The sequence below is a fragment of the Melanotaenia boesemani genome, chromosome 4 (assembly GCF_017639745.1).
Source record: "Melanotaenia boesemani isolate fMelBoe1 chromosome 4, fMelBoe1.pri, whole genome shotgun sequence".
In the NCBI taxonomy this organism is placed as follows: Eukaryota; Metazoa; Chordata; class Actinopteri; order Atheriniformes; family Melanotaeniidae; genus Melanotaenia; species Melanotaenia boesemani.
The window spans coordinates 30,904,214-30,915,941 of record NC_055685.1 but is presented as its reverse complement, the minus strand read 5'-3'; the positions used below and the strand labels follow the sequence as shown (position 1 = coordinate 30,915,941).

General features: G+C 39.1%; 1 protein-coding gene across 1 annotated transcript; it reads right to left on the bottom strand.

Annotated features, from left to right (window-relative positions):
* Positions 1-2,341: 2,341 nt before the first annotated feature.
* On the bottom strand, positions 2,342-7,206 carry inab (internexin neuronal intermediate filament protein, alpha b). The gene is made up of 3 exons (XM_041984161.1): positions 5,760-7,206; positions 5,080-5,204; positions 2,342-4,948 (listed from the first exon to the last, which is right to left on the bottom strand). The coding sequence occupies exons 1-3, from the start codon at positions 6,867-6,869 to the stop codon at positions 4,678-4,680; spliced, it is 1,506 nt and encodes a 501-aa protein (XP_041840095.1). The 5' UTR covers positions 6,870-7,206; the 3' UTR covers positions 2,342-4,677.
* Between the last annotated feature and the right edge of the window lie 4,522 nt (positions 7,207-11,728).

The window sequence follows — 11,728 nt, the reverse complement described above, 5'->3', positions numbered from 1 at the left end:
CATGTCATCTTCCTCCTGTTTACACCTTCAAACAGCACAACAGCAACAACAACAATGGCATACCTCCATGTTCTGCTAGTACTGGTGAATCTTTTAATAAGTTATTTGGTCTCTTAAAGCCAAACTTGTTTTTCATGGTAAATTTATGTCGTCATTGAAGATATATAGATTGCATCTGGCAGATAATCAATACACCTCTATACAAGCATGTTGAACATGTAGCACACACGTGTGGTTGCAAAGTTTTGCTGACCACTAAAGGCCTGGCATGCACATTACATTGTTTCCAGTCCTATTTGCATTTTCTGTATACGCGGAGATATTTTTCATTCTGTAAATGCAACTTTTTTTAATATGAAAAGGAAAATGTTTTGTGTTTTTGTTTGGAAACGTCATCTAAACAGGGCCCTAGATTCTTCATAGGATCCTAGTCTATGTTGTCTTCATAAATAAAATAAATTACATCCCTGTGAATGGACAGAGAAGGACTCAAACCAACTTAAATAAAGTGATTTACAAACCTTAAAGTGATCTCTGCATTTCTGACATGCTTTTAGTCAACTCATTTTGATCCCAACAAAAGATTTGCAAGCTGCTTCTCTCAGCGTGTTTTCATAAAATCTAGTTCACTTTTTTATGACTTCACGAGGGAACCAGAAATAACTTTGATCCGTTTTGCAGCCTTTGGAACAACTTCATTCTATGCACAGCTAATAAGGTGTGTGTGGCAACACGTGAATAAAAGCAGATGTATAGTTTTCATGCTGCAGGATGAAACTTGGACCAATCTAATCCCTCATGCTGGATGACGGATGAAAATCCAAACATCTAAAGTGCATGAAACTGCTGGAAAGATTTTTTTTCCCAATTTTTGGTCACACAGATAAAGCAGTGCTGCAGTTGCCGTTGCACATGTGAAATGAATAGTAAAAATAGAATTTAGGGATGCTGCTTCCATTCCCAAAAACCAGCTCTGATTAGTCCGCTCCATTGGCTTAGGAAGGTCACGCCCACTATTTCATTTTAGCCCTCATATAGAAGAATTTCCTTGGAAATGATGAATTCCAAAACACCATTCAGAACAGTTATATAACTATACTGTACAAGTATAAATATACAATTTCAATCTTTTAATTATATTTTATGCGTTCACTCGATTATAATAAAAAGAAAATATTTACATGCTCTTAAAGATTGTTGTGGTACATTTTACATGATTCAATCACCGAAAAGGCTTTTCAGAGCTTGCTGTTCTGTACACGGTGGAACGCAGTGTTATGCACCATGAACATTTTGACAACTCAGGGTGTCTGAGGTGAAACTCAAAATAGAAAGTTGAAGCACTCTTCAAGCACCATGCAAAAGGAGGGAGAGTTGTTTCATAACAGGGCTTTCACAGTGACATCTTGCTTCAAGTTTTCTGCCACACCTTCCACTCAGCAGCATTGCAGGGGTATAAATCTTTGAAGAACTGCAATCTGCGTCACAAGGGTGCATGCAGTGCCGCGACTGTCCCACCCAGTTGGTGGGGAAGAGGAGAGATAATCACAGATGACCCATGAGGCCCTAGGCTCTTAAGGTGTGGTGCTCTGTGCGAGGAGCAGGGATCGGGGTATATAGGTAACAATAAGTGCAGCAGCTTGTTATCCATCATATCTCTAAGGGCACATCTGCTCAGCGGGCCTGAGAGGCAAAAGAATTAATTATTCACTTCAAGAAAGAGGTCAAGGTGACTCTGCTTTTTGGTCTGTACTGGTCTAAAGCAACTTTTATGTTCTCTGATTAAAATAGCTAAAGGATTTTCTTATAATAAAACTAGAAGAGAAGAACTGAAACTAGCAGATTACCTAATTAGGGTTTTTTTTCTCCTGTATTTCACACGTGTTTCATATGTTTTTAATTTTTTTGGATGCATGTCACTCCAGAAATGAAAGGTACATGTGGTATGATGCATCAGATCGTAATGGGTTAACCAGTGGTGATAATCTAGGTCTTTGTGATATTTTTTTTCTTTCTTTTTTCTATCATTACTCCAAGATTTCAAAAAATCCCTTGAGTTATGGACTGAAATATAACAAACAGCTGATACATTTAATCAAGTAAAATGATATGGGAAACCTCTCAGCTGTATTTGAAAGGAGTGTTTGTCACCACATAAGTGGTGTGAAGATCTGGGCAAGTTATTTAAAGTTGCAGCGTTAATATGATGCATTAACATACAGGTATGTGTCTAAGACTATATGTGCCTGAATATGACACATTGTCTTTTATATAGTTTTCTGCTGTGCATCCATTCTCTAAAATTAGATTTTATATGTGAAAGAGACACACCACAATCATGTGCAGTTCCAGTATTGTCAAGTCTTTATTGATATGGTGTCAAACAGCAATACATAAGCAGTAGTCACATTAAAGAGAATAGCATGTCAACTACATTCAGTCACTATGCTTTTGATCTAATGGCAACTATAATAAACACTAATGAAGAGATAATGATGAAAACACCCCACTAGACTGAATCATACACATCAAACACATGGCCAGAAGCTGCTGGTGTTTTAAGGCATTTTACATCCTACAGTAGTTGTTTTACAGTATGACTGAATATTGATTGTTGATTATGGATTTGTGACATATTGTATTTTTGGAAAATGATTTTCCCATGAATGTGCACTTAGAAAATTTTGGCAGTGCTGTAAGAGTGACATTGTTATTTGGTTTACAGTGTAAGGATAAAGGCTTGACGCTGGAAATCCGTTGTAATCGTGTGCATTATAAAATGCTATTAGCATCCTTCTAAGATTTTTTTTTTCTTCTGCTTTACACTTGAGTTAAACATTCCTTGAACTAAACTGGTCGACTTTCAGAGTTTGTTGTCTTCCTTTCTATTATTACACTTATAATAGGCCACGGTGTAGAGATACAAACAAACTTAGTACAGTACTAAAACACTTGTCATAAGCTTCAGGTAAGACAACCAAATCCACAGAAGCTTGCTGTACAATCAGTAGTTTTTTTTTTTTGTTTGTTTGTTTTTTTTTTTTTTTCCATTCATAGTGTGTGTGCAGTTTGTCAGGGCTTTATTAGCCATGACCAGCAGCAAGAGGATAAAATAGCTGTGTTGGAGCTGGCAGTGCACAAGCAGAAAAATACAAGCTCATACTGAAGGATTCCTAGAAGTGATGTCAAACTACAACAGACATTTTATCCAGTCATGGCCACAGTTAAAAAGAAAGAGGTCAAGTTGTTTCAAACACATCATGGTCTGGCAGGCTTTCACTAAACTTGATGTATGTCGAAGGTTGTTGGCACTATTTTCTTCAGGCTGAGTGATATGATTCTGGGGTTCAAATGTGCTCCATGAAACATGGTGCTATGCCGTCTATGTATACAATTCATCACACCAGCAGGGATGGATGATATAGCATCTCATGCATTTGTGCTAAAGCATATTTTACATTTAAGTCTCTAATGGCCTGAAACCTCTTATTACTGTCACGTTAGCATAATTTCATCTTCTTTTAAGTATTTTTACCTTCTTACCCCTGTATTCCTCATAGAAGATTGTGCAAACTGTTTATTATTACCAGCTGGTTTTTAAGTTAAGTGCTTCAAAGAGGAGTTCTTTCCTCATCTTTATAGTATCAGTAGCTAAGAGCTGTGATCAACTGAAGTCATAGCCTTAGAGTTACAACAGTAGCTTCAAATCAAGCCCACCTGTCAGTTATGTCATTAATAGATGCTGTGCATGATGATGGAGTTTTTCTTTAACTTCAAACAACAATATCATGTTGAATGAGTAGCAGGTTGATGAATTCCATGCAAGCATGACATTTACATGCAAGTTATGCTTGATTAATACATTATGTTTTGGTGCTGCTTCAAGTCTTGATCATTTAATTAGCCAGGCACACCACTTTTGCTAATGAAACATAATTGGTAAGTCAAAGAGGGTCGGTGCTCTTCCTCTAACTGGTTGGCCGCAGTCAACCCCCGATGCACTCACTGTCAAAGGATAAATTGTGTAAGAAGTGAATTAAGCTTTCACTAAAGAGACTATGCATGATGTCTAAACAAGACTATCATTTATTATAGTTTATTTGGCCTGTTTTGTTATGTAGATGGTGTACTTCCTCTCAGAGTTGTCAGTAAGACTATTTATATTCTGTAAGTGATTGCAGACCAGTACCAGTTGATGTGTTTTGGATCTATTTTTATGTGTAAATGAGCACCATATCTATCACACACACATGCTTCCCTTGGAATGTGTTCAGAGTACCTCACAGCTTGTGGTATAAATGCATGACCAGAGTTGTAATCTACTGTGTTTCAGTCTGACATTGGTGAGAAAGACCAGCTGAATGTTAAGTTATGCTGACAAACCGTACTTTTGAACAAGATGCTACCTATGTGCTTGTTACTGTTAAATGCTGAGTTTGTGAGAGAGAGAAAGAGAGAAGAGCTGTTCTGTGTTTTCTTATAACATGATGGTTTTTAAAAGAATTATGATTCCCTTTGAGTACACCTGTGAGGGACAAAGGGGGCAAAAATAATTGCTCCAACATAAAACAAACTGGTAAATCCTAACTATGCTTTTTAGGATTGGAGGTGAACAGAGGTATGGGTTTGTTAAATAAAGGGAAAGTTAGGGATCAAGAACAGGCTTACAGTAGGCATTTAGTTTTTCTGGTGGGTGGGGATGTCCTCTTGTTGCTTCTCCATCTTCTTGGTGGAGCCCACTGTCTCCTCATACACTTCACGCTGGGACACCTTGCCACCAGACCTGCTCTGCTGCTCCTCTTCTTTGCCCTCCTTTTTGGAGCCCTTGCCAGAGCTGGTGTAGATGCGGGTTTGGTAGCTGTAGCCCTGCCCACCACTGGTGCCTATGGAAGGAGTAGGATAGGTGATACCTGTTCCGATGCGGGTCTCCTCTCCTTCCAGAAGTTTCCTGCAGAGAGAATGGTACAGGGAAGGATTTACAGAAAATAGACAACAAGTTGAAGGGATAAAGCAAGGGAAATTAATTGAAATTACGCATTTTTATCTTCTTCAGTGTCACCTCTGGGAGAATAAGCTTACCTATATGCTGCAATTTCAATATCCAGAGCCATTTTGACATTCAGCAGATCCTGATATTCCCTCAGATGACGGGCCATCTCACTCTTGGTGGTCCTCAGATCATTTTCCAGCTCTGCCATATTTTCCTGAAGCAGGAATAGTAGACCAGAGTGCAACATTTTTAGTTAAATTTTAAGTTAAAATATTATATTATATTATATTATATTATATTATATTATATTATATTATATTATATTATATTATATGTTAAAAAAAATCCCATGACCTCAATGCATAATTAAGTCTTCTGTCAATTCTGTTGTTTAAATGTGCATCATGTGATGGAGTGTTTGAGTCATTTAGGGGTGAAATGAGTAGAAATGTTTGTCTTGCAACATTTTTCAGTCAAAGGGACTGAATGAGAAGCATAGCTGGGCTGATCTGACTCATTTAGATCATTTGTATGCATCCAGTGGGCGTTGTCAGTTGAAGCTGAGCGCGCTGTCTCGGGGAAGCGCTTCAGCACCACGGACAGAGCCTCCAAAACCGCAGCGTTTCCTTTTATTTTATTTATTACTAATTAAATGTATTTCACCAAAGGAAAGCATAAAGGCATTCAACCAGTGTGAATAAACTTTTGAGTGTGGTTATAGTAATTATATTAAGCTAATTTCAGTTTTAATAATAAATCCTAATATTACCTGGTAGGTACCAATCTCCATGTTGTGCCTGTCCTCCATCTCCCGAAGCTGCTTTTCCAGAGACTCGTTCGTTCCCCTCAGACTCTCTATCTCGATGGTCTTGGACTGCAGCTGCCTCCTGAACTCGTTCATTTCTTCCCTGCTGGCGCGGATGGCCTCGTTACTCCGGTTTGCCTGCTCGGACAGGTCCGCAAACTTGCTCTTGTACCACTCTTCGGCGGATTGCAGATTTTTGGATGCCATGGACTCATACTGGCTGCGGATCTCTTTGAGAGCGGAGGTGAGATCTGGTTTGGCCACCTCCATCTCAACAGACACCTGTGCAGCCTGGATCATGTCCGTCAGCTCGGCCACCTCTTCTTCGTGCACCTTCCTGAGGAAGTTAATCTCATCCAGGAGGGACTCCACTTTCTTCTCCAGGTCCAGGCGCACCATGGTAGCATCATCCACGTCTTTCTTAAAGGCCTTGAGGGTGGCTTCCGCCTCTTCTCGGGCACGGAACTCCTCTTCGTATTTCCCCCTCAGCTTCTGCAGGTCGTCATCAATGTTATCCCTCTCGATCATCAGCTGGGATTTCTCCCCGTTCAGCTCCTCGAGCTGCGAGCGAAGTTCGCGTATCTCTTGCTGGTAAAGGTCTGCGAGGCGCGAGGGCTCCGTCTGGCGCTGACGCAGAGTGACCAGCTCCGTCTCCAGCACTTTGTTGTGCTGCTCCAAGTTGCGCACTTTTTCGATAAACATTGCAAAGCGGTCATTAAGACCCTGCATTTGTTCCTTTTCGTTAGTGCGGATGATTTTAAACTCATTGTTGAGGACACTGCTCTGAGTTAGATCGAAGGTCTCCAGCGGCATGGAGAAGGAGCGGCCAGATTTTCTGTTGTATGAGCTCAGGGATGAAATGTTTGTTCGGGATAGAGAGGAGGACCGGTAACCTCCGCGTGAGGACATGCTCATCGCTGTGCGCGATGGAGAAGACGAATAACGGGGAGAATCCCCGAAAATCCTCCGGTAGGAGGAAGCGGAGAACACTTCAGATCCGTAGCTCATCTTCGCTTGCATGGAGACAGCGCAAAGCGGTGGGCGCGTCTCCTTTATATAGGGGGATCGACCCATCACTAATTAATGCTGAATGTTAACATCCGGGCTTGGTTCGTTCCAGATACATCAGGTGGCTGCAGATGAGAAATATATATATTTATATATTTTCGCTTTGGGAAAAATTTGTCAGTATAAAAAACATGACATTAGTCCACATGTGGACCCGCGTGGTCCGGTCCTTTTTGGTGCAGTGGTGATGCACCCGTTTTATGATCCTATAAAACTGTTAAAGCAAACATGAAAATTTCTTTTCCTGTCCTTTTAGTGATGTAATTTTATTGTTCTTGAGGGAAACTATCAACAAACAGAATCGCAAAAATTTACTTGGGCCTTTTACTCTTCTTTATTCTTTCCCCCCAAAAAATAACTTTGCATTTTAGTTCTAATCTTTTTTTTTTCCTATTCTTTATTCTTCATTTTTGATAATAGGCTACATTTTTTAAAATCTATATACTTTAGCGAAAATGACTGAGTGCTTTTTATCTGTATGCAAGTGAATGGTTTAAATATCTGGAAACTAGGGCGCCTTTTTAAAAATCATATTATAAAACCATGGTCTAAATACATTTTTACAGATAACATGAACTCATAAGAGCACATGCACATCTCATACCGTGATAATTAAAAAGTCATGAGCTCACCTTGAAACTTTTGATACAGTTCACGAAAAACATTAATCACAAATGAGAACTGCATTTGAAAAAAAATATATGTACTATATGAATAAATATTAAAATAACATTAGATTTGTTCACGCGTCTGTAAAAGACTCTGTAAAAGAAGGCAAAGAAAATAAAACACTTTTCTAAATATTAAAGTTACCTTTTGCGCAGCAAAGTGATCAACAAACGAGTATTTGCTGCCCTCTAACGGGGCCACAATGCAACCGGTCTGCACTCTGAACTCTGGGAGTAAATGCACCAATTAGTTTGGGAAGGCCGCGGATGTTTGTCTGATTCTCCAATTTAAGCATCGGAAGTGACGTTTAAGTTGTCATTTTACCTCATTAAAACAAGGACAAGGCGAAATGTGTCAAATCTCACAACATCTCAGAAACAATGAGACACATACACTGTGTTGTTATCACGGTTTGATTGTCTTAACTGTTCTTCCTGCTCATAAGTTAGCTGTTTTGAATTTAACTGTATTCTAATTAGTATTTGTATGTGTTCACCGTTTGGAACAATGAGGTGAATTATATGATGATTATATTTGGGAAGAAGAAAAACTAGAGTCATAAAGTCTGAGGGCTGTGCAAGCCAACATAAACTGTTATTTTATCACAGAGAGCTTTGAGCGTAGATTCTGGCTATGTCAATAAAAATCACTTATTAACTATCATCTTTTATTTCTATCATAATCAACTCTGTGCTAAAAGCATAAATGAAATATTCATTAGATGTGGTGCAATCAGTTTAGACAGTAACATTTTTTCTGTTTTCTAAAATAAAAAGCAGATTGTTTATATTTGTGCTATTATCTGATCAAATTCATGTTTAAAACAGAGTGAAAGAATGTTGACAATTCCTACTCTTTGAATATAGATACAGTCATTAAAAATAAATCATTTATGAAAGTTGTGTCAAACCATATAAAAAACAATTACCAAAGGTTGGAGTGATCCCAAGATCACAATGGCTTTCATAAGTGTGAAAGACAGAACAGCTAGATGGAGACCTCTCACAGTAGAAGACATGTGACAGCCTGTTTTGAGTTTGTCCAAATGAAATTGCTTGATAAGACCAAAAAAAAAAAATCGTAACTGTTCACACAGAATATACCAGTAGGCATGGTGGTAGCAGCAGCATACTATGGGGGTGCTACTAAGTGGCTGACATGTCCTTAGAGAAAATGTCTACAGTGCATGCGACTTTAAAACTTGGGCAATATTGACTCTTACAACATGACTATGATCTGCCTCTTTCATCCCCGGTAAAGCAGTTTCAGTAGGGTGGCTGAGACTTTCAGAGACTCTAGAGACATCAAAGTCAGAGAAGCTGGCATAAAAACTATGTTAGGAACAACATGGGAGACCACAGCATCTTTGCCCCAAGCAGAAAGGAACTTTAAACTCAAGGAACCACTGAAGGGAAGGAGAGGATTGAGAATGTTCCCCTTCCAAAAGTGGGGAGAAGCCAGCCTAATGGAGAGAAAAGCCATGGTTCAGGCAGAGATAAGGGACCTGGAGGAAGAGTGGAGGAAAGCAAAGACTGGGGAGCTAAGACCCCAGACAGCCTGGACAAGGTGCGAGCTCCTCAAAGTAACATGGGGTGACCTTTGGAGGCTGGAGCCATTCTGAATCTCCTTCCTCCTTAGGGTTATCTATGAAACCCTCCTGATCCCTGTGAACCTTAAACAAATAGGAAATGAGAGACATCCCAATGTGCATGTTCAGCAAGAGAATACAGATTTTGATAGGATTCAAGACCGCCCTTGCCCAGGTACTGATATCTAACAGGATGGAAGAATCAGGAAACATCAAAACAACAAACTTGTCAAGGGTTAGGTGCTAAAACCATCAGGACCCAAGAAGACCGTTCCCAGATGTTGCCCACACCACTTTCACACTAGACAGTCCTTTTCTCCATAGAATGAAAGAAGAACATGCACAACTAACAAAGGAATTGGCTGAAGGTTTTCTTAAAGTTGGCTGTGATGCTCAGAGAACGTTGCCTGGATTGTTGAGATGGAAGCTTTTCTAATTGTTCCACAAACGTTCGCTGAAGGTCACAACTAACTTTCAGAGAACCTTCCTTCAACCACTGTTTCCCTTCCTCTTCTCCACGGTCCACCACAGCTCCTTCTGTCAGAGAAAAACATGCTCTGCTTGAATTGCTCTCTCCATAAGATGTTGTCCCTCCTCGGCTTCTTAGTGAGGGCTTTCCAATCAACAGATAGGTCCTTTTATTCTCCGCATCAATAATAGCAGTTTGACCTCCAGTGTGGTAACTAAGAATTTTTAACATAGTTGTGCAACCCTTGTTAAAGAAATCTGGCCTAGACGCTCTCTCTCTCTATATATATACATTCATAGTTACATACATGTTTACACATATACACATACCTCCATACATACATGCACATATAACCATACACATAACACACAAATCAATGTATCCATTTATTGCGTCTGAAAATGGTTGGGAAGAAGTAAAACTTATTTAATCTTATCCCTTCTCCAGTAACCAATAATTACCCTTTATTATCATCCTGTTTTCTCCTTAAGGTTCTGTACTTGGACCAATACTTTTCACATCATACATGCTTTAATTATGTAATATCATCAGACAACATGAACTTTCATTGCTCTGGAGATGATACTCGGATTTTCTTTTCCATGAAGGCTGATGAAAACAATCAGTTTGTTATCTTACAAAGATGTCTTAAAAGACATAAAGACCTAGATGACGCTGACTTTTCTCTTTCTAAATTCAGACATGACTGAGGTCGTTGACTTTGGACCTGAAAAACTCATGATAAACTTTCTAGCTATGTAATTAATCTGGATGACATTAATTTGGCTTCCAGTACTGCAATGAGAACCCTTGGAGTTATTTTTTTTTACCAGGATTTGTCCTTTGGCTCAAATAAAAAACAGGTTTCTAGAACCACATTCTTCCACTTGTGTACTGTTGCTAAAATTAGAAACTAGCTTTTGTTTACATACAATTTTACCCTTTTTTGTACTTTTAATATTTTATAATCTTTCTGTATATCAAGCATCTTTTTTGCACTTTTTTCTGTCCTTTCCTTTCTTTTTTAAATTATTTGACTGCCTTGAAAAAGGAGATGTTTCCCAATCTTGTTGTATACAGAATAATGACATTAATTGGCATTCTGATTCTGATTGCTACTTCAAGATTGGACTGCTGCTATTACTTATTATTGTTCTGTCTCAAATATGCCCTGAAAAGTCTGCAGCTGATCCCAAGTGCTGCAGTAAGGGTTCTGATGAGAACTAGCAGGAGAGATTATATTTCTCCAGCTTTAGCTTATCTTCATTGGCTCCCTGTTAAATCTAGGTTAGAATTTAAAGTTCTTCTCCTCACATATAAAGCTCTCCAAGACCAGGCTCTATTGTATATCAAAGATCTCATAGCTTCATATATTCCCAACACAGCCCTTCACTCTCAGACTGCAGGTTTACTTGTGGTTCCTAGTACAATGGGAGGCAGAGCATTTGGCTATCAGGCCCCTCTCTTATGGAAGCAGCTTCCTAGTTTGGGTTTAGGAGGCAGACCACATCTTTATCTTTAAAATTAGGTTTAAAACCTTCCTTTTTGATAAATTTTACAGTTAGGGGTGGTCTAACCATCCCTTAGTTATGTTGACATTGGTTTGGACTGCTGAGGGACGTTCCATGAATCACTGTGCTTCCTCCCCTTTTCACCTTTCTGCTCTTTATTTTCCATGTATTACAACAGTATTGGCATCATTACCTCATAACTTGTATTTCTTGTCTTTTAGCATTTCTCCCTGGTTAAAAGTACCTGTTGGTCTGTCTTTCTGTCCTCTCCACCCCGACTGGTTGAGGCAGATGGCTGCCTTCCCTGGGCTGGGTTTGCTGAGGTTTTTCCTTGCTGTTAAAAGGAAGTTTTGCTGTTCCACTGCTGCCTACTGCCCCGTGCATGCTCAGGATGGGGGATTAAATCGAAGTCAAGATTTGATGCAGTCTGTTGGTTTTCCTTAACTGGTCTATTATTTATTATGAATGGGTTCAAATTTATTTATCGGTAAAGTGCCCTGAGATTACATTGTTGTGAATTTGCGCTATACAAATAAAGCTGAATTAAAATGCATTGAATTTAATTCCATCTTAAAAAATAAGTCATGATGCTATAATGCAGCTGAGTAATAATAATAATAATAACAAT

What these genes read in the sequence shown, in the direction of transcription:
- inab (XM_041984161.1), bottom strand. Translation starts at nt 6,869, where the DNA reads ATGGGTCGATCCCCCTATATAAAGGAGACGCGCCCACCGCTTTGCGCT. An exon ending in TGGAGATTGGTACCTACCAG is followed by an intron (nt 5,205 to 5,759) that starts GTAATATTAGGA and finishes TTCCTGCTTCAG; the next exon opens with GAAAATATGGCAGAGCTGGA. An exon ending in ATTGAAATTGCAGCATATAG is followed by an intron (nt 4,949 to 5,079) that starts GTAAGCTTATTC and finishes TTCTCTCTGCAG; the next exon opens with GAAACTTCTGGAAGGAGAGG.